Below are 24548 nucleotides of genomic sequence, written 5' to 3'. Positions count from 1 at the left end.
GTTTTAAAGTGAATAAAAGTTGAGCAGCTCTCAGATGTGAACTGTAGACTAAAATACAGAAAGATTATTGAAAAGAAAATGAAAGAGTTTGAGAACAGGAATCAAACTTGGAGATTCAATGGCTAACTCTGAAGAAAACATTGATTCATTCTGCCAGAGAGGCATGTGGTGAGGTTGTGTGCAAGGATAAGAAAATCAGAACTCCCTGGTGGACACAGGAAGTTGACGAGGCAGTGAAGGAAAAGAAGAAAGCATATCAAAAGTTCCTGGCAAATAAGTCAGCTTTTACTCTTACAGAATACAGAGACAAATGTAAGAAAGCTAAACAGTGTGTAAAACTAGCTAAACAAAAGTCATGGGAGGACTTTGGCAAGAATATAGAAAATAAATATCAAGAAGGTGGCAAAATATTCTGGAGGTTGTTGAAGAAGCTTAGGATTGGAGGAAAGAGTGCTGTAAAAGGAGTTAGAGATGATAAAGGTGACATGAAAACAGGAGAAAAAGATATCCTTGAAGTATGGAGTAATTACTTTGAAAAACTGCTAAATGAAACAAGCAGTGATGACAGCACAGTGATAAAAAAACACTGATCAGGCATGCAGTCAGGAATGCATATCCATACTTGAAGTAGAAAAAGCCATCAAAGGCTTGAAATGTGGAAAGGCAGCAGGAGTAGATGATATTTGACCAGAAATGCTGAAGTATGGTGGTATAAAATTCTTACAGGGGCTGCACTGCATAGTTCAGAAAGCCCGGACAGAGGGACTAATTTCCGATGATTGGAGTAGAGCTCTCAGAGTACCCATATATAAAAAGGGAAATAAAACTGAATGTGAGAATTACAGAGGTATTTCCCTACTGAGTGTTCCTGGCAAGATCTATGCAAGTATACTTGAGAAACGGTTGAGAAGAATTGTGGAAGAAAAGCTTGGTGAAGAACAAGCTGGATTCAGGCCAAATAGAGGCTGTCAGGATCAGATCTTCACTTTATGACAAATAGTCGAGAAAGCATGGGAATATAACAAAGATCTGTATTTAAGTGTTGTCGATTTGGAAAAGTCATATGACAAGGTGCCAAGAGAGAAGCTATTCAATACGCTGCAGTTATATGGTGTCAATGGGGCATTATATCAAGCAATACTTAGTCTTTATTTGAGTTGTAAGTCAGCAGTTAGAATTGAAGCAAGTACAGGAAGATGGTTTAATGTTAAATCTGGTGTGAGACAAGGATGTACATTATCCCCTCTGTTATTCATTATCTATATGGATCACATTATGAAGGAAAGTGGTATTAAATATGATATCAAAATTGGAGATGTTAATGTCAGCTCTTTGCTAAATGTGGATGATGTTATACTTCTAAATAAATCCTCTACAAGTCTGCAAGATTCTCTGACTAAATTGAATTGCTGTTGTAATAGATATGGTATGAAAGTCAGCAATAAAAAGACGAAGACAATGAATATAAGCAGAATCATTGAAAATGTCAACTGTGTTGTGAATGGAGAACCTGTGGAACAAGTGAAACATTTCAGATACTTAGGCACAATTTTTAATGAAGATATTAAATTAAATATAGAAATATACAACAGAATCAGCAAAGCTGGTATGGTGGGAAGTCAATTGAATAAATTCATATGGAATAAGAGTGAAATTAGTCGGAACACTAAATTAACTGTATACAAGACAGTGTTCAAACCAGTTTTAACTTATGGATCTGAGATCTGGGCAGAAGTAAAACTTGACCAAAGACTAGAGACCGCAGATATGAGAGTCCTGAGAAAGATTATAGGCATGAACAGATAGCATCAATGGCAGTATCATATTAAAAATGAGGATATTAGGAAAGAACTTGACATTGTCAGCATCCAGGAATGCATTAGCAGAGCTAATCTCAGGTGGTATGGTCACTTAAATAGAATGGGAGAGGAAAGATTAGCAAAACAAGTGTTCTCTGCCAGGTTGGCAGAAAAACAACCCAGAGGAAGACCAAGATATAGGTGGATTGATACGGTACAAAGTGCCTTAGACGATAGAAATATAAGATCTGATAATGTTGGGGTCTTGACAAGTAACAGACTGATTTGGAGGAAAATTGTAGATAGGAAGTTAGTAATGATGTAATTTTTTCATGTAGTACTGTCATATCCTGTACACCCCTTGAGGGTACATGGCAGGAATTTGATGATGATGATGGTGATGATATTCTGACATTTTATATATATTCTAAGACACTTCTAGAATAAATTCATCTAGATGCTCGTCTTACTGTGCATTTTTTTTCTTACCATCCTAGTACCAAACAACCCTTTTGCTAAACTATATACTTCCATTCTGTTTAAGATGGCATACCATTAGATTGCCTCTGTGAACAGAACCTATCTAAAGTATAATACTTACACCAATATCAGATTCCTTCCTCTTACCATCATTGTTAATATCATTCTGCCAGTGATGTCATCTGGTCACTCTTCTGATTTTTCTCAGAATTCATATTTCACCCTGATGAGCTGTTTTATTTCTAATACAACTCTTATCCATTATTACATTACTACATTTATGAACTCAGTACTGTTTTGAATAAAATTATATTTTGTTTCCATCTTTATATCAAGGGCATCTTCAGGAATACACACACACACACATTGGTGTCAGAAGCTAAGGACAGACTACACTTTTACCTGTATGTGAAAAAATTTTCATGAATACAGCCAAATGTGGGCATAAATTTATTGCCAGGAATACTAATAAATTATATTACACAAAAAAAATGCGTTATATTTTTCATACAAATTAAATTACAATATGTATTTGGCAAAAGTTACAAATTTTTTAAGGATGCATTTAAAGAATTAATGTACGGTGCTTACATAAAAATATGCAGGGAGACATTTCAGTATGGAAAATGTCCATCCCGAACTGTGATGCAGCTCTCACATCATACTATGATTAGCTCCAAGTTATTCAGGAGTTCTTGAATCAAACCAGCCCAGTTCTCCTTCAGAGCAAGGATATGGCCTTGTTTGTTTTCTGGAGGGGAATTGCAGCAGTGCATCTCCATATTGCATCCCAAACATGTTCTATGGGGTTGAAATCTGAGGAGTGTACTCACCACTTGATTCAATTATTATCCTGTCTCCAGAAGTATCTCCACTCCTCATGTATGATGTGTGTCATTGTTATTCACAAAAATGAATTCTTCGCCCACATCACCAAGAAACAGTTGTACATGACTTTGAACAACTTCATTGCAATATTGTTCACCAGTCATAGTACCTTTTTCCAACACTTATAGCTCAGCATGTCCATTAAGCATAATGCCTCCCTGCACCGTGATCAGAGCACCACTGTATCTATCCTTTTCAAGAACATTTTCGCAAACCTAAGCAGTACCACTTTCACGGCAGATCAATTTGTACATTAGCCCATTGGTGTGTTGTCCAATTTTTATGGTACAACACCACTGAAAACATGCTCTATGATGAGCTGTGGATAAAGGCCCACAGACTACAGGCCTCTGGGCCACAATTTGTCGAGATATCTGCATACATGTGGTTGAATGGAGCTGACTTCAGCCATGGTCCATTGATTACGTTTTGCTGTTATAACCAAAAATCTGTCTTCATATTCTATGGTAGAGCGAGGGAAACCTCTTAGCAAACCTCAGGAACACATTCCGTTGGTTTGAAATGGTACCCAGAGCCTGGATACAATGCTATGTGAGATTCCAAACTCTCTGGCAATATCAATAATTCTGTAGCATTCTTCAAGCTTTCCATAATTCTTCCCCATGTGAAATCATCTAGTGATGTCTTTGAAACATTACAAAACATTCACGTTTGCAAATTTATTCCTTCATGAAAAGAGCTTCCTTCAAACACAATTTGCTTAGTGTAGCCTTTTCCTTTATAACCTGTTGAGTGCTACCATGTGACCCTTTGGGTTCAGATTGAAAATTTCCTGTTTTCTACTCAGAATCATTAGTTATACAAATTGCCACAAGCTGATTTGTCTGAATTTGTGGTTGTGATCTTCAAAAATAGTGTTCGTCCTTAGATTTTGGCCACCTGTGTGTGTGTGTGTGTGTGTGTGTGTAGACACACACAGTGCACAAAAGCAACTTCAACATTGTACTATTGCAGCTCCAATATGTCTATTGACTATTAACCTGCATAACCTGAACTTTTTTTTTTTTTTTTTTATGATGATGACCCACACATGAAAGGTCACATAACTTTTAACCAGTAGTCATCCCAGTTGATATGGATATAGTGCCAAAGGGACTGAGGCTGAGATTGGCTGGGAGGAGGATGAACTGTTGAGTCAAAGACTTAAAAAGATTGGGATCAGAATGCCAAAGAGAGAGCAGACATCCACGATGTGTTTGGAGGGAGAGATAGTTAAGAAAAGGTCCAGAATGTTGAAGGAATGATGAGGTTGTCTTGTATTCTTGTTTGTAGATTAATTATTTGTGTTAATTGATGGATAACTGATTCAGCTTCCCTTCCTACTTTGTCTGTGCATTTGATGTTGGGCAGTCAGTTTGCATTATGGAAAATAAAGTCCCCTAAGATCTCTCATGCTGAATTTATCACTAGTAAAGTCATTGGTACCTACGAGAATTATGACCTCTTTTGCTTTTCTTTTCTGTTTTCAATTGCTTGTGTTATATTTTTAATTTTTGCTCTGGGAAAACTTGACATTATAACCCACTCATCAATGGCATGTTTTATGATTGAGTCACCATACCAAAAAACATCCTTCTTTTTACAATCAACTTTTCTTAACAGATTTTCATTATTATTTACTAACTTATCTGATTATATGCTTTGTTGTTTTCCATTTTCCTGTGATTTTTTCTTCTTTTAGTCCCGAGGGGGTGGAAAGAGGGGAAAATAGTTCCACTGCATAAACGGGGTTCCAAGACTGCTGTTGTAAATTACTGACCGATTAGCATATCAGGAATCATTGTCAAGGTCTTGGAGAAACTAGTCAAGAGAAGAATACAGGATTGGATAGATGAAAATGGGATACTGTATGGGGACAACATCGTTTTGTGAAGGGTAGATCATGCCTCAGTAATTTGCTCACGTTTTATAACACAGTAACGACTGAACTGGATAAGGGTAATGGGTTTTCAGTGATTCTACTGGACCTTGCCAAGGCCTTTGATAGGATACCACATGGAACTCTAATCAGTAAACTGGAGCAGATGGGGATGGATATAGGGTTGGTGAGATGGATAGGAGGGTGGTTGATGGAGAGATACCAGAGAGTGGTTTATTCAGGAGTGGAGTCCAAAAGACGGCTTATGACTGGTGTGCCGCAGGGTTCTGTTCTTGGACCACTACTTTTCAATTTGTTCATTAATGATATAGGAAAGGATCTGAGAGGAAGTGTTCACTTGTTTGCTGATGATGCAAAGTTGGATAGAGCAATTGTGAGTGCACAGGATGTCAAAATTTTGCAGGATGATTTGTATAGTTTGGAGGACTGGACTAAGGAAAATGGATGTCAATTTAATGTGGCAAAGTGTAAGGTTATGCATTTTGGAGTGAAAAGATTAGCAGCAGTATATCACATTGGTGGAACCATACACCAGGAGATTGATGAGGCCAGGGATTTGGGAGTGTTGGTGTATAGGGAGTTGAAGTTTGGGGGGCACATTGCAAAAGTGGCTAAAACAGCTCATCAAATCACTTGGTTACTAAAAAATACTTTAACAAGCAGAGACAAACAAGTTATTGTTCTTCTATATCGAGTCCTGATAAGACCCCATCTGGACTACTGTGCCCAGATATGGGCCAGAGTTTCTTCTTGATGTGGAGGAGGTGGAAAGGATCCAGAGACGAGTGACCAAGATGGTGGCAGGTCTGTGGAATGAACCTTATGAGAACAGGTTGAAGATTTGTGGGTTGCAAAAATTGGTTGATAGGTGGAAAAGGGGTGATATAATTGAGACATTCAAATTATTGAAGGGTTTCTATAAGATTAATCCAGAAGATATTTTTGAGAATAGGGCTGGTGGTGGGAGGACTAGGGACCGTACATGGAAGCTGGGCAAAAATGTGGTTAACAGGGGTGTTAGAGTTAGGTTCTTTACTTGGAGAGTGGTAAATGAGTGGAATAAGCTGCCAGAGTCTGTTGTAGGTGCTATGACTGTGAATGAGTTTAAGGCGAGGTATGATAGATACTGTGTGAAAGATGAATAGTTGTTCTTGACGTTAGGGCCTCCCTCGATGAGTCTGTCGACTCCTTGGAGTTGCCCGTAATAATAATAATTCTTCTTCTTGTGTTTATCTAAACAATGCTTGACTTTCTGTAATTCCCTCATTGTCTGTCTAATAATTTGATTTAATCTAGCGATTTTGGAGGTTAAATTTTTTTCAATATCGTCTTAGTGGAGAAAACTTTCTTGTTCACTACTTCACTGTTAGGTTTCTTGTGTGTGTTTGGCACCACAATATGACAATTAAAATATGTTATAAAGACACTAAATACTCTAAAAACTGAAAATCTTCTCCAGTATCTAAAACTTACCCTAATTTTCTAAGGGAAAAACGGAATAAAACCTAAAAATCTCCAATTTTACACAAGCGCTAAATTACGTCTACCACACGAACCTGTTATCTCATCATAATATGATGAGCTTATTGGCCAAAGTGTAATTTTTGGAGTGAGCATAGGTGAACAACATGTGAACGAAAGAATAAAAACAGTAGTTAATGATGAGGAGAATGACAAGGTGGTTATTATCATCATCAGATCTTCATAGAATAATCAATAACTCATCGTGGGAGGTCCATCATCACACACAACTCATCATACCATGATCCGAAATCATTCAGTGTCTCCACACACCTTATTTTCACATTAAGTTTACTCAATTCCTCCTACCTGCCCACTGCTCTCAAGTTGCGCATGATATTAATTTCATGTGATTGAAAATACTTTTATCAATTGCTCATTTAACATCTTTACTATATCCTTCTCAGTAATATCTTTACTATATCCTTCAAAATGATATAATGATATCAGAAAAAATGATGTCATTATATCCTTTTTCCTGACCAATATCATCCTTCCATAATTATTCTTTTCTCTACTCTCCACATATCAAAAAATCTCTTTAGGATTTCTTTTGGCCTCATTACCTAAGCCAGCTCTGCCATAGGTGGAGCGTATGCTCATCCCTATGCCTGTCCTTAGCCCAGTTAAAAGAGGAAGGTTGAGCGACGAGCTAATCACCCATCCTCATAAAAAAAAAAAACATGATTACAGAAACCATGAGTGAAGCAAGAAATCCCTTCGGGCAGAGTGTTACGACCTGTGGCCTCTCAACAGATGAATATTTACAGGACTTTAGAGGGGAGCCAGCATCTATGATGCAGGTGGGGCAAAGCCTCACCTGCATCATAGATGAGTGATTGACTTTACCCTAAAATGAAACTTTAAAATTGGAACTTGGAACGTTCGCACAATTACCAAATTGGAAAAACTAGGCAGATAGTCAACGAGATGAGTAAATATGGTCTTGATATCTTAGGAATTGCTGAAACAAGATGGACAGGTTGTAGTGAGATAAGAACAACCAACAGATATTGCATTCAGGAGATGATGAAAGACATGAGAAAGGAGTTGCAGTGATTGTAAGTGAGAAAGCAAGGAAAAATGGAACCCAATAAATAACTGAATAATTAAAGCCAGATTTTTCTCCAGGTTCATGAAATTGACCATCGTACAAGTATATGCACTCACAAATGATGCCAAAGAAATGGAGAAAGCACAATTCAATGAACAACTCCAAAAAGTGATTGATAAAGTCCCTAAACATGACCTGTTGATTTTGATGGGAGATATGAAGGCTAAAGTAGGGGAAAGAAAGATGGAGGATGAACGTGCTATAGGAAACGAATTGAGTGGTGAGCAAAATGAAAATGGAGACCTTTTTGCATCCTTCTGTGAATTAAATAACCTCATTATAGGAGGTAGTATCTTTAAACATAAGGAAATTCACAAACTAACATGGATCTCTCCTGATGGAAAAACAAAAAACCAGATCAATCACATTGCTATATGTAATACTTTCAAGAGGACATTACAAGATGTAAGGGTTGAAAAGAGGAGCTGATGCAGCTTCCAACCATTTTCTGCTAACTGCAAAGCTAGCATGAAATTCAAAACTAAAAAAGAATAAGAAAGTTAAATATAACATTGATAAACTGAAGGAAAATAAAATAAAAGAGAAATTTACCATTGAACTGAAGAATAGATTCTCAGTTTTGGAAGAATCGAATGAAAATTATGAGGAAAATAAGATTGAAGTCAACTTAGAAAAGCGTAAAGAAGCTTTCAATAAAACTGCAGAAGATATTTTAGGAGCGACAAGTGGGAAGTCACACAAAGATGGATTACAGGAAAGACATTAAAACTAAGTGAAGAAAAGAAGAAGATAAAAGAGAAAATAAACAACTGCAAATCAGAAAGATTACGTGGAGAATATCAGAAGCGATACCAAGAAGTACATAAGATGGTAAAGCGCTCCACCAGAAATGACGAGAAACTATTATCAGCTGTTGGCTCAGGATGCTCAGAGAGCGAATGATACTGGAAATCTTGGAGAAGTTTATAAAATTATAAGACAACCTATCAGATGAATGAATGTGGGGTTAAAGATAAAAATGGTCAACTACTAACTCAAGAGCAAGAAGCCCAACAAAGATGGAAAGTATTTTGAATCAGTGTTTTGAAGAATTATTAAATGTTAAACAAGACTCTATAAATCCAAATATCGAATCCCCTTTTGAAGAGATACCAAATCAACTTGAATTTCATGTAAACATGGGAGAGATTACAGTGCAAGAAATCGTGGAAGCAATCAAGATCCAAAAGAATAGAAAAGCAAATGGAAATGATAACATTAGTGCTGAACTGCTCAAAGCTGACCTAAAAACATCAACTATGCTGTATGCACTATTTAATATCATACGGTCATCTGAGAAGGTTCCGAGTACCTGGAAAGAATCACAAATATATTGTCAAAATTCAAAAAAAAGGTGATCTTACAGAATGCACCAATTGGAGAGGAATCAGTCTATTGTCAGTACCAGATCTTCACTAGAATCATAATAAGCATAATAAAAAATAGCATTGAGAAAATTCTGAGAATAGAACAAGCATGCTTTAGAAATGGAAGAAGCACAATGAATCAAATTTTTATTCTTAGAAACATAATTGAACAGTGTGTTGAACTAAATTCAGCTGTGTATCTCAGTTTTATTGATTTTGCCAAAGCTTTCGACAGCATAGACAGAGAATGTCTGTGGAAAATCCTGAAAATTTATGGATTTCCTGGCAAAATAATAAATATTATAAAAGATTTGTATGATGGAAGTAAAGGACAAATTCTATTAAATGAAACAGCTCTTCGGAAAGTTTTACATCAAAGCTGGTGTTAAGCAAGGTTGTGTCATGTCTGGAACACTTTTCATCATTGTCATAGATTGGATAATGTGGCATACCCTGAAAAACCTGAAAACTGGAATAAGATGGAACATTGATACCACATTAGAAGATTTGGACTATGCTGACGACAATGCACTACTATGATCTAGATTTGAAGACATGAAAATTAAGACAGCAAAGTTAGAGGAAACTGTTAAACAAATAGGCTTACACATCAATGAGAAGAAAACCAAAATATTAAAAATCAACAGTAAAAAGAATGACCCAATCTTTATAAATAGAAATAAAGTGACAAATACTTTTAATTACCTTGGAGCAACTGTCAACACGGAAGGTGGTACCAACGAAGACATTGCAATAAGAATAAAAAAATCTTGCCGGCTGAGTGGTTAACGTATCTGCTCTCCCGCCAAAAGGCTGCAGGTTCGAATCCCACCATGGGCATGGATGTCTGTGAAAAATACTAGTGGTGGTTGTCGGCGGTAGATGGCATGGATGTAGATGATGAACGTAGTTGAGTGGTGGAGACGGAGAGTTGTGGAGTAGGTGCCCTCCCTCGATGCGTCCTTGGACTCCCTGGAGGTGCTATGTAATAATAATAATAATTACATAGATTTAAATATGAAAGAATATAAATATCTAAGTTAAGGGGATAAAAATCCCTTATTGTTTTTCAGCCAGTAAGCGAAACTAAGATCGAACACTACGATCTGTAAAGTTTCATGCCGACGAACTGTCAGCGTATCCAAGCGTAAGTGACCACTTGGTAGTGCCACACCACGGCAACTCGGCAATATAAATATCTGTATTACTTTATGGAAGTGAATCATGGAAATTAACCAAACAACAAGAAAATAAAATAGATGCATTCCAAACAAAATGTCTTTGCAGAATTCTCAAAATTTACTGGCCAAATAAAATCTCAAATATTGAAATTTACAACAAAACCAAACCCATTACAATAGAGTTAAAGAAACACAGATGGACATGGATAGGCCATGTGTTGAGAATGCCAACATCAGAACACACAAGAATAGCATTGACATGGATGCCTGATGGTAAAAGGAAGAGGGGGAAGACCCAAAATGACATGCCGCCAGATGGTAATCCCCAGAACGAAACAAACTAGGATGGTTGAGCTGGGGGGAAGCAAGAGAAGCAGCACTGGACCGAAGAGGATTGCATGCTAAACTCGTGGCCTCATGCACCTTATAGGTGTAAAGAGCAATAAGTCAAGCAAGTCATTACCTAACCTGCTGTTTATACTGTACTTTTGCTACCTTTACCAAGCAAGTTGTTACCTCTCTTGCTTGCTCTTTGTACTCCTTATGCAACTGACTATTACCACCACTCATCTTGTGCTGCCTCCATTAAATTTCTTCCAAATTGAATTCTTGCCTCTTTATTTGTCCATTTCATGCCCACTTTATTTGTCCTTCTGACCTTTGGAATGCATTCAGACAGTTCCTGAGCAGGTCTCAAGTAGTATTGACCTCTTTTCCTTTCAATTCCTTATTCCACAATACAAGCAGGAGGAATTTTTGGTCTTCATTGGCTCATCCTGGCCAAAGGTTATTTGCATTACCGAGACATGGCTAATAGAAGATGATATAATTAGTGGGATAGAATGTGAAGGGTATAGTGTGCTCATGAAGGATAGAGTAAAAAGAATGGAGGGGAGTGTTATTAATGATAGCCAATGAGCTGCAGCCAAAGAGAATAAAAGTTCGACTGCAGGACAGTGAAAATAGCACATTTGAGGCTATCTGGTGTGAGATTGAGGACAGCAGAAAAAAATACACAGTTTGGTGCTGCTATAGACCAGGGGATGGAATAGATGATGGAGATAGTATGCATCGGCAAATAGATTCAATGAGTGGAGGACAGGTAATTCTTATGGAGGATTCCAACTATGGTAACATTGATTGGAAGGGGGAGAGGACACATGGGAGGAAGGAAATGGAATTTATGCAGTTACCAAGGGGTAATTACCTGAGGTTTGAGAATGCTCGATCTAGTAAATGCATCTGACAATTTGTCTATAACGAATATGATCACGTTGCCACCTATTGGTGAGAGTGATCATATGGTCTTGGCCTAGAAGGTGGCTAAATGTGTGGAATTTTCAGTTAAGACATGGTATATGTGGAATTGCTGGGCTGGTAAGTATGATCAGTGCTGTGACATGTAAAATTGCAAGGGCTGGATTTTGGTAGTGCATGGGAAATGGCAAAGAAGTGTTTAAGGGAGGTAATGGCTGACTGCATACCTAGAGTCAGGAGAGTAAATCAAGGGGGAGTTAAATGAATGAATAACACCATTATTCTGGAACTGTAAAAGAAAAAAAAAAAAAGAAACAATTGTGGAGGGAATTTAAGGACACTAGTTTTTTTAGAGCCTGTGTAGCTCAGCGGATGTGGCGTTTGCACACCGCCGCGCTTGGCCGCACGAAGGAAGACTTGGTTTCGAATCTAGTCGGCGACTAGAGGAAATTTTTCTAAGCCTTTTTTCGACCGGTTCCCGAGTTAGTCGATCTCTGGCACGGGCAAGCAGGTTTTTCCTCCCGGAAACTCGGGTTTTTCGTCCTGTAAACTCAAGAAAATCGACCATAGAACCCACATTATTTCAGACATTAAATATATTGTGTTAGGGACCACGAGATGGCGGCACATTTGAGCCGTCTCTCTTCACTGCGTACCGCTTAATTAGTGATAGCCTTGGGCCACCTGTCTCTGATTGGGTACCAGTGGAGATTGAACTGCCCACTCAGTCTCCAAAAGTTAGATAGGGCTAAATGGCCTCGCCTAATCCCGTATAAGGGAATAAACAGGCGTTAGCTGATTTGATTTGGATAGTTTTTTTTACTTATCACACTAGTTACCCTTCAGGCACAGGCCAGAAGGGTAACTAGTTTGGTAAGAAAAGCAAAAGCAGATTATGAAAGGAAGTTAGCAATGCAGGTGAAAGAGAATCCCAAACAGTTCTTTCGATATGCTGCAAGTAAAAGAAAAAACATATACGGCAGAATGATTTTAAGGAATGTCGATGGTACGAAGGAAACTGAATCATTCAAAATAGTAGAATTACTAAGTGAACATTTTGCAAGAGTACGGTCATATTGCAGAAATGAGGGAACCAGTGCCTTATACGGGAACTGAGATGAATGAAATGCAGGTAAATAGCATATTATGGAACCATAATTTGAATACATCTGTGGGATTGGATGGTATACACAATTAACAGATAATTACCTGAGGCAGCATTATTACTCTATTCTTACGTGAAGCGGCAAAGGAATTGTCAGTGCCCTTGACTATATTGTTTAATCTAACTAATTCAGCTCTGGGTTAGTCCTGAGGAAGTGGAAAGAGGGGAAAATAGTTTCATTGTATAAAGGAGGCTCCAAGACTGCTGTTGCGAATTATCAACTGATCAGCATATCAGGAGTCACTGTCAAAGTATTGGAGAAGTTGGTCTAGAGCAAAATGCAAGAATAGATAGATGGAAATGGGATACTGTATGGGGGAAACATGGTTTTGTGAAGGGGTAGGTCAGGCTTCAGTAATAACTTGCTGACGTTTTTTATTATTATTATTATTTCGGGCGACTCCAGGAGTCCTTAGACTCATCGAGGGAGGCCCTAAACATCATGTCCACACAACTATGCGATTACATTCTCACAGTATCTATCATACCTTGTCTTGAACTCGTTCACCGTCATAGCACCCACAACTGACTCTGGCAGCTTATTCCACTCATTTACCACTCTAAAAGTAAAGAACCCAGCTCTAACACCCCTGCTAACCACACTCTTGCCCAGCTTCCATAGGTGTCTCCTAGTTCTCCCGCCACCAGTCCTGATCTCAAAAATATCCTCTGAATTAATCCTATAGAATCCCTTTAGCAATTTGAATGTCTCAATCATATCTCCACTCCTCTGCCTATCAACTAGTTTCTGCAACCCACAAATCTTCAACCTGTTCTCATATGGTCCATTCCATAGACCTGTTATCATCTTAGTCACTCGCCTCTGGATCCTCTCCACCTCCTCCCCATCAAGAAGGAACCGAGGTGACCAAATCTGGGCACAGTAATCGAGATGAGGTCTTATCAAGGCTCGGTACAGAGGTACAATAACTTGCTTGTCTCTGCTCGTCAAGGTATTTTTCAACAACCAAGTGAGTTGATGAGCTGATTTAGCTACTTTTGTTTTATAATACAGTGACAGCTGAGTTGGATAAGAATAATGGGTGTACAGTGATACTGCCGGATTTTGCAAAGGCCTTTGACAGGATACCACATGGAATTCGAATCAGTCAACTGCAGCACATGGGGATGGATATAAGGTTGTTTTCTTTTCTTTTAGTGAATACAGATGATGTCAAAATTTTGCAGGATGATATTTGGATAGATTGGCAGATTGGGCTAAGGAGAATGGATGTCAGTTAAATGTGGCAAAGTGTATGTAAGGTTATGCATTTTTGGGTGAAAAGATTATCAGCAGTATACTACATTGGTGGAACTGTACTCTATTTAATTGACAAAGCTAGAGACTTGGGAGTGTTAGTTATCAGATCACGTCATTACTGAAGAATACTTTGTCAAGCAGGTTATTGTCCCTCTTTATCAAGCCTTGATAAGACTCCATCTTCACTTCTGTGTGCAGATCTGGGTGTCAGAGTTCCTTGGTGTTGGGGAAGGGGTAGAGAGGATCCAGAAGTGAGTGACTAAGATGGTAGCTGGTCTATGGAATGAACCTTATGGGAATAGGTTGAAGATTTGTGGGTTACAGAAACTGGTTCATAGGCAGAAGAGGGATGATATGATTGAGATATTCAAATTACTGAGGAGTTTTTAAAAGATTAATTCAGTGGAAATTTTTCAGAACAGGTGTGGTGGTGGGAGAACTAGGGGCCATCCATGGAAGCTGAGTAAGAGTGTAGTTAGCGAGTGTGTTAGAACTAGGTTTTTTACTTGGAAAGTGGTGAATGAGTGGAATAAGCTGCCAGAGTCTGTTGTGGGTACCATGACTGAATGAAGCAAAGTATGATAGATACTAGGCAAATGCTGAATAGTGCTTGACATTTTGCTAAAACAAGAGAGCCCCCTTCACAAATCCATGCTGACTCTCACTGATGACATTACCCTCATCTGCCCAATGCTGTATATGGTCCTGCACTACTTTCTCCAAGATGTTACTAACTACTGATGACACACAAACTGGCCTATAATTAGACACTTCCAGTCTTCTACCGCCCTTATACAATGGCATTATCTTACCTTCCTTCCATTCCATGGGCACCTGGGTTTTGGAGCAGGCTGGGTTTTGACCAGGCAAATCCTGTAGATTACAAATTATCAACCTCACTGAACTCACCACAAGTTTTGAGAGAATGTGCTAAGGAACTGACAGTGCCATTGACCTGGCTTTTCAATGAAAGTCTGGCTGCAGGAAAGGTGCCCATGGAATGTAAGGAAGGAGCCATCGTATAAGGGCGGTAGCAGACTAGAAGTGTCTAATTATAGGCCAGTTTGTGTGTTATCAGTAGTTAGTAAGATCTTCGAGAAAGTAGTGAAGGACCATATACACTATTGGGCAGATGAGGATAATGTTATCAGCGAGAGTCAGCATGGATTTGTGAAGGGGCACTCTTATTTTAGCAATATGCTAGCCTTTTATGATAAAGTTACAAGAGCATTAGATGAGGGAAAGGCATATACTGCCATTTTCCTACACGTAGCAAAGTCATTTGACAGGGTGCCACACGATAAGCTGATATTCAAGTTGCAGCACATGAGTCTGGATGTCAGATTGGTCAACTGGATTCAGGAATGGCTGTCCAATAGGTGTATGGTGTGGCAGTTTCAAGGAGGCAGAGGGTTACAAGTGGGGTTCCACAGGGCTCAGTACTGGGACCTATATTGTTTAACGTTTATATCAATAACATTGTCTGTGGATTGCAAGGGGATATTTGGTTGTTTGCAGGTGATGCGAAGCTGGGAAGGGTTATTAGTAACAGTGCAGATGTGGTAGCCCTGCAAGAGGATTTGAATAAGCTAGATAGATGGGCAAATGAATGGGGGGTATCAGTTTAATGCAGCAAAATGTAAGGTCTTGAGGTTTGGGGCACATCGATGGGATGCTACATACTCTATGGGAGGAGTTAAACTGGAGGAAGTAGGAGAGACAAGATCTGGGTTTGATGATTGATAGAAACCTGAAATTTAGGGGCCATATTGCAAAGGTAGTGAAGGTAACGCAGAGGATTGCTGCAATAATGAGAAGGACACTGACTTGCATATATAAAATGGTTATCATTCCATTGTATAAGACTCTGATCAGACCACACTTAGACTATTGTTCTCAGATGTGCTCCCCAGGATTTGAAGAGGATAAATTAACTGTGGAACCGGGTACAAAGGTGGTGTCGGGACTGTATAATGTAAGTTATGAGGATCGGCTGAGGGAGTGTGGAATGCAGAGTTTGGTGGATAGAAGGAGGGGTGATATGATTGAGACTTAAACTGTTGAGAGGTGGTCACAGGGTTGACACTGGGGGAGTTCTTTCGCTTGGTTGAACAGCGGGAAGGGGTCATGACAGGGGACCATCCCTGGAAGTTACGAAAGGAAACTGTGAGAAAGAGTGTGAGGAATGATGTCTTTGCATGGAGGGTGGTTGAACCATGGAATGCATTGCCTGATGGAGTGGTGAGAGCAAGAACGATCAGTGCATTTAAGGAGTGGTATGATAGACTTTGTGTTTCCTAGGAGGGACCTCTCTCGATGAGTCTTGATAGACTTATATTTCTTAGAAAGGACCTCCCACGATGAGTCTTTTGACTCCATGGAGGCCTGAATAATAATAATATATAGAAAATGGTTATGAGCAAAAACTAGCCACAGGTATGAAATAACTAGAGACTATTGCCTGGTCCTCCTGATCCAATCACTCTTGGAAAACATGCTTTTTTTTTTTAATGGACCTGGGTGTAGGAAGAACCGCTGGCATCTCTCGCAAAAAATGGCCTTCAGCCAGGGAAGTGTGTTATCACCATTACTTTTCAACATCTACAACAATGATCTCCCCATCTTTCCAGGAACTAAAAATTTTATCTATGCTGATGATCTTGCCATAGCTACTCATTCAAATAATTTCAAGTCCATTGAAACTACTCTATCACTTGCCTTAATAGTGTATCCACATGCTATTATTATTATTTGACATCCCCAGGGAGTCCAAAGACTCCCTGGAGTCTTTGGACTCATCGGGGGAGGGCACCAGCTTTACAACTCCATCTACAACACTCAATCACTAACTGACCGCAACTAAGCTAACGCCATCTACCGACGACCACCACTGGTATTTCTGCAGACAATCACAAACATCCATGCCCACGGCGGGATTTGAACCCACAGCCTTTTGTCTGGAGAGCAGATATGCTACCCAATCGGTCAACCAGGTCAGCATATTATAGCAGTATTCAATTAAAACCAAACCCCTTCAGAACCCAGACTGACCTTTTCCACCTTAACAATAAGGAAGCTACAGATTTCTTTGTAGGCTCTTACATAGAACATTCCTGGAACCCAGTCTACCTCAGTGTAACCCTTGATTGCACTCTTTCATATAAAACACACACAAAAAAAAACAAAGGCAAAAGTGAATGCAAGAAACAATATACTAAGAAAGCTTACTTTCTCCAAATGGGGTGCAGAGTCTAGCACACTGATATCTTCTGCTGAATATGCCTGACCTGTATAGCCAGATCCTGCCATGCTGAAAAACTTGAATTATTGAATCCAGCATTGAATGAAAGCTGCCTCTTAAATACAGAATGCCTGAAACTAACACCATTAAGAGACCTGTATACTTTGGATGGTATTGCATTCCCTTCAATTCAAAGATCTGCATTCTCAGCTGACGAAAGAAGCAAACAAATGATGACTGCCACCCACTTTTTCACCAGACTACAGTGCCCCACGGACTAAGATCCTGACAGAGCTTTCTAACAATTGTTGAACCACCTAAAAACCCTACAGAGACAAGACTTCAGCAATGGTTTTCACTCTATCCTGAGAATCATATTGTTATTCCAACGGCCGAACACCTTCCATGCGCAGCCCACTTGGAAAAACCTCTACAGACTATGAATAATAGGGTGCTGCAAACAAAATCTCTTCAAATGGGGCTACCTCATTGGACCAGATAATTGTGAGTGGGGCAACCCAGTCCATGGAACACCTTCTTTCTTGCCCCCTTCTTCAATCACCTTGCATGTAAGAGGACCTTACATTCTGCACAGAAAGAGCAGTTGATTGCGCAAGATACCGGAGGAACATCTGATCATATTGTATATAACTTATGTGTGGTTTCTTTTTCCTTCATATTTTACTTATTATTCTCTATATAATTTACCTGTTAAATTTAAGATGTTTTCATTTGTAATGTATCCTAATTTGTTGTAAATAATGTTGTACCAATTATTTACTAATGTACCACTTGTTTGGATATGAAATAAATAAATTCCACAATATAGCTGCAAGGTGTGTCCTGAGCTTGTCAGAATCACCAGCATTATAGTTCCACATATATCCCTTTCTCACAGAAGTCTTCATATGGCTGGCAACCACCCAAGCAATCACTTCCTGATTGCTCTCATCATCAAGTGACAATCAGAGAGCCTTCCACTTTACTGAGATTTGTCCAGAGATTACCTCCTTATAGTTTCTCACAGAAAAACACATGAGCGTAAATGATTAAATGAATGATTTTAAAACAACCTTCCACGCAAAGTGCTGGCTTCTCTTCACAGGCTGGACAATAATAACTCGTTTCTCATCATTTTTTAGCTTGGGTACAAATTCGACATGGTTATTAGATGCAGTTTTTTTTTTCAGTAGGTGGGATACTCTCTAAATAATGAACTTCTTCCTATCTGACTTTCTTTGAAACTGGTAGAATCTCTTTTCCAACACTTCAACAAATGCTTAAATTTTATACGTTTTATGTTAGAATTAGTTACTTCATGAAAAAATTTGAATGCATTGTGTATATATATATTTCTATAATATGTAATGCAATTTTTTTTGGTCATCTAATGTGAGTAGTACGACAGCATTTGATCTGATCGGTCAATGTCGGACATTCCCTTATTATAATCTCAAATTATGTTTGGTTTCATCGAATATTTTCCATTGTGGTTGGACACCTACCATTTCAACAACATGCATGTTAGAAATACAAAGTACTTCTCATTTGTCTTTCAATTTACATACTATAGCAGAACCATTTCGCTGCCAAAAAACTTTCCCTTTTTTCGATTTGCCTCCTCTATGGGATTTCTCTTTCTGTCTGTTATTACATAGTGTTCCACACACAAGTTTTTCGTGCAATCAATAATTTCGTAAGAGTTAACAGAATTATAAAAATTATCCATATATAATATGTAATGTACCCCTTATCTAGATATTCCTCCAGTAAGTGCAAAACAACTTCAGTAATGTGACCCAAATTGTGGTCAGTTTCTTCAGATTTACCAGAGTAAATTTTTATTTTTAACAAAACCATCAGACTCACACAGTTCATAAAGTTTGATTCCGTATTTGTGTTTTTATTTTGTATATACTGGCAGAAGAATAATAATAATTATAAAACAAAATACTCCAGAAAGAAGTAAATGTAACGTACTCAACTAAGATTGATTCACTACTGACTAATTTACACACATATTGCTAACTCTGCTTTAGCAAAACAATGACAAGTCGAAGCATGTCTGAGTACGAATTAACTCGTAGTTGGCTACTGAAGAACTTTGTTTATATGTCAACATATGCCAACTACGAGATAACTCGTGAGACCTTTTTTTCCAAAAAACACATTCTCTATGTTTTTTGGTGATTACTATATAACCCTATAATTAGGGTTTTGAATAATATGATATGATTAAATCAAATTGGCTTCTTAGACCCGAATCCTGAAAATTGCCTTGGCAATGAATGTGTTAAGTGGTCATGCCATCTTAGATTAGCTCTGCTGACACATTCTTGAATGCTAATAAGGTGTAGTTCCTTTCTAATATCTTCATTTTTAATATGATTCTGGTATTGATGCCATCTGTTCACTCCCTAATTTTTCTCAGAACTCTCATATCTGTGGTCTCTAGTCAAGTGCTTTATTTATAGCTCAGTCTCAGATTCATAATTTAAATCTGCTTTGAGCACTGTCTTGTATACTGCCAGTTTGGTGTTTTGACTGATTTCTCTCTTACTCCATATAAATGTATTCAATTGGTTATCCACTATATCAGTTATGCTTATTTTGTGCCTATTTCCAAATATAATTTCCCATTTTCACTAAAAATTGTGCCAAAAATAATTGAAATATTTTACTTGTTCTGTAAGGTCTCCATCGAGAATGCAACTGAAGTTTTCTATGTTTCTGCTTATTTTCATAGTTTTTGTTTTTTTTATTGGTGATTTTCATGCCAAATTTGTTACAGCTGTTATTCAATTTAGTTAGAGAATCCTGGAGATTTGCACTGGAGTTATTTAGTAGTACAACATCTTCTGTATAAAGCTAAGTTTGATATCTCCAATTCTGATATCAGGTTTAATACTACTTTCTTCTATAATGTGTTCCATATAGATGATGAATAAGAGTGGCTTCCCTTCAGTTCTATATGCTGGCTTACAGCTTAAATATAGACTTTGTATTTTTCAGTGAAACGGTGAGGTATCTGGTCTCATATTGGAAACTTGTGTTTTTTGTCGCGTAGAATGAGCAAACTAGCCTGTGAACACACAGATCTACAGTCAAAAAATACTTAGCAGAATGTAGCTGAGAAGTGATGTGCAAGCTGCATTAATTCGTCATGATTCGTTATCAGGAGCTCTACACATCCTTAGAGACTGTTGGGTTGAAGAAGATTGCGTTGTATAATGTTCCGTTTACCCCATATAATTATAGTGTTTTGAAAAGCTTTTTTTTAGGCAGCTTGCCATATGCCTTTTCCAGATCTACAAAACTTATGTATAGATCCTTGTCATATTCCCATTATTTGTCAACTGCTTGTTAAAAAAGTGAAAATTCACTTCTCCCATCTGCAAACATCCTTGATCTTCATGCCTGGGAAACATGCTTTCCTCACTTTATCATTAAGTACCTCTTATTGAACTCCATACAATAGCTTCTACTTACTCTCATTTGCTCACTTTTCCCATTCATTTTCATTGAACCTTTCATTTCATTCTTCCTCATTATGAAAGATACTGCATAAGCTTGCTATTTCACTCCTTACTGTCACCTCATCATCCTCAGCCACCTCTCTCATGCTCTCATTCATATTTCACACACTATCATTCACCTTTTCCATGTTCCCTCCAAAACTTCCACCATCTTGCCTTACCTCATTAATACGAGTTACTTCATTCTTCCACTTTCCATGCAAAAAAGTTACGTACTGTTTATCGCACTGATGGATTGGGAATAATGGACAGAGTTGAAATTCACTGTCCAGCATTATCCCCAATCCATCAGTGCGATAAACAGTATGTAACTTTTGATATTGGGTAAATTGCAAAAGTTCATGAACTCGAAGTATAATTCAGCAATTGAAAGACACACTACCAAATGTAGATAGGGAGTTATCATCCCTCTTTAAGACTATTATTTGACCGCATCTTGACTATTTTGGACAGATTTGGTCACCAGGGTTACTTAGGAATCAGGAAATGGTGGAGAGGACTCAGTGACTAAGCTGGTGACAAGTTGGATGGTTATTTTACACCACTCTGGGTCTGCCTCCCACTGACGAGACCTCAATAAAGGTCGAAACCAGTCTGGGTAGTTGCCCTTCCCCTAATACATGGCAGTATACATGTCTGCAAGGAGATGTGCTTTGCATTATTGGAGATACTGAGACAAGGAGTGATGAGAGCTTGGTTTACCTTTGCTACGAGTTGCCAAGGGATGTACCACCTTACCTCAGTCCTGAAGATATTTTCAGGCACAAACTTTGTTTGCTTACACTTGGATAAAGGATTAAACTAAATTTATTATACTGGTGACAAGTCTGGAATTCTCCCTATAATGATAGGTTGAAGGTGTGTAGATTGCAAAGTTTAGTCGACAGGCAGATAGGAGGAGACTTTATAGACACTTATAAGGTTATTGAAGGAGTTCTGTGAGACTTACACAAAGGAAATTTTTCAATACATGATGTTTAAAAGAGAGCGAAAATTAGAAGTAACTCCTAGAAGTTGTAAGGGTGTCAGACCAGATTTTTTTTACTTGGATGGAAAGTGTGCGAGTGGAATTGGATTGCCAGAATTAGTTGTGTGCGTGTGCACATGCTTGCATGCATGTGCATCCTGACAGGGAATGAGTTTAAGGAGAAATATGATCGGTATTATGTGTATAATGGTTAGTGTGGGTTTCCCATGATGAGTCGTCTGACTATCATGTTGGAGGCTTAATGGATTGTATATAGCACTCAGAAAGGATTAAAACAGAATTTAATACTTCCTATATTTCGTCTCAGTCACTGAGACATCTTCAGGGATTACAAAAAACTAATGTAACATATACACAAATACCACGCACAATACTAAGCCAACCACGTGGGTGACTCCAAAGTCCTATCTAGGTGGAGCGTCCTCTGAGGTCAGTTGTAGGTGGCCTGGAATGTAAGGTAGGATGTCTGATAAGTGTTTCCCAAATCTTAGGAAACTTAATGCAACTGTATTTGTTAAGATTTGGTTGATTTCTGAGAGCTTACTGCTGATTCTAAAAATAGTCTGTCTTTTTTGAATTTGCTGTGGTGGAGCATGGTGGTTTTTTTCAAGAGATCCTGTGGGCTGTATCCAAGACATGGTCAGCCAGGCTTGACCATGTCGTGGTTGCAGATGTATGACTTGCTGTTCCTCCAGGCGGGTGGTTGCTAAACACAGTCTTCTGACTATTCCATGGAGATACCCATGTAATAATAATAATTTTTATTTTGCTAGGCTTTCAGAATTACCAAGTACTTTTTCTCAGTATATTTGTATTTCAGAACCAATTTTTTACCTGTATCATCACACACTATCAACAGGAGTTGTATTAATGTACCCATTAACTTGAAATATGTTCTAGTTTGCTTGCTCTTACATCTTGGAACCTAATTGTTTGCATTAAGATTGACATTGAGACTTGGCCAAAAATAAAAATAATAATAGCTTTTAAAAAATTGCACGTAATTAAGTTATAGTGATGATAATAAGTTGATAACTTTTATACAACATCTGTTACTTATGTGTCATATCTGCAAATAGTATTTTTTTTATTATTATTATTTTCAGGTAGCCCAGCATCTTTCCAACACCTATGGAGATCGAGCCTTCTCTGTTGCAAAACTAGCAAAAATTACTGGAAAGCGATGGCCCGTAGTTGGGCGTCGTTTGCATGAAGAATTTCCATACGTTGAAGCTGAGGTAAATTTTGCTTATTTCACTACATTTCTTTATTTAAAAAAAAAAAAAAAAAAAAAAAAAAACTCAACAGAATGGAAGATGATCAACAGCAGACAGCACATCAACACCAGTGGGAACGAGATGAAGCAAATAGAACAATTACAGAAATGGTATATATTCAGCTTTCCAAGAAATTGTATTCTTGTTTAATCCTTTATTCAAGTGTAAACAAACAAAATTTGCAAGTGAGTATCTTCACAATTAGGTTACTTGCATAATAGAAGCTGATGACTTCCCATCAGTTGCCTTAGTATCCCATAATGCAAAACACATTTCCTTTCAGAAGTCTATATTGCTATATAGCAAAGCACATTTCTGTAATCACATCAGTGCCTTTGCATTATGGGACATTAAGGCAACTGATGTGAATTCATCAGTTTCTATATACAAGTTGCCTAGTTGTGAAAATTGCCAGCAAAGGTTGGTCAATTGGTAGAGCCTTTGCTACTAATGGCTTGCAAAAAGTTAAGCAAGTTTGAGCGTGGTTTGTAGTTGGAAGGGTAAAGATGCTGGGCTACCTGAAAATAATAAAAAAAATACTATTTGCAGATATGACACATAAGTAATAGATGTTGTATAAAAGTACAATGCTGTTGGCACGCTCTCCCTCGATGAGTCTTTGGACTCCCTGGAGGAAGTATTATAATAATAATACTTCCTTCGCAAACTTTGTTTATTTCCACTTGGATAAATGATTAAACAAGAATACAGTTTCTTCTTAAGTTTAATGTAGGCATATTTTATTACTGATATAAAGAGGACTAAAACAAGTGAGATCTATCTAAATAACACATGTAAGGTTATTCATAGTTGTGCTCCATAATATAAAAAACGCCAAAAGAACAAAATAAATTATTAAGTTACCAATATTTTACTAAATATCAAACCAGAATCTTTAGTGCTCAGAAATATATTTTATTGAACACAGAACACTTGATCAGGCTACTGTGGAAACAATTCAAATTGTAACTGTGGAATGTGTTAATTAACTTCCTCTCAAGATGTCTACTAGAGTCAGATAAAAGGAAGTTTATTTAGACATTTTAAGACCATGTCTATTAGGTTAGACAGGGTCTTAAAATGACAGTATCCCAAATTGTGCAGATTTAATTGTGTGAGTTTCTTGTTGATGAGGAAGTGGTGGAGAGAATTCAAAGACAAGTAACAAATATTGTGATAGGATCATCTGTACTCTAAAATGCTCCTTATGAGGATAAAGATTGAATGCTTTGGGTTATAAAGTTCAGCTAATACGTAGAAAAGATGGAAAATGATAGAAGCATCTAAGTTTAGCCAGCCTGGTTAGCTGAGTGTACCTGCTCTCTAACCAATAGGCTATGGATTTGAATCTCACCATGGGCATTTCCGATTGTCTTTAGGTGGAAAATGAATTTCATCACCTGATGCAGGACCTGCTTATTAGATGCCTGAAGTGGCTTAAAAAAAATTTACATATGTGGATGAGGGTAATGTTATCTGTGAGAGTCAACATGGATTTGTTAAGGGGTGTTCTTGTTTTAGTAAGATGCTAGCCTTTTATAATAAAGTTACAAGAGCAGTAGATGAGAGAAAG

At 37.9% G+C, this 24548-nt stretch overlaps 1 protein-coding gene across 1 annotated transcript in view; it reads left to right on the top strand.

Moving 5' to 3' along the window:
* Positions 1-24548, top strand: part of Gpo1 (glycerophosphate oxidase 1) — a 550013-nt gene that overhangs the window by 327133 nt on the left and 198332 nt on the right. The window contains exon 13 of the mRNA XM_090414113.1: positions 22805-22936. Coding sequence (XP_090270239.1) covers positions 22805-22936 — 132 coding nt within the window. The remainder of the gene's footprint in view (positions 1-22804; positions 22937-24548) is intronic.

This window comes from Typopeltis vanoorti, chromosome 2, assembly GCF_054136105.1.
Source record: "Typopeltis vanoorti isolate ZY-2024b chromosome 2, IOZ_Tvanoo_1.0, whole genome shotgun sequence".
In the NCBI taxonomy this organism is placed as follows: Eukaryota; Metazoa; Arthropoda; class Arachnida; order Uropygi; family Thelyphonidae; genus Typopeltis; species Typopeltis vanoorti.
The sequence above is the reverse complement of the archived record's forward strand: the minus strand, read 5'-3'. Positions and strand labels throughout refer to the sequence as shown.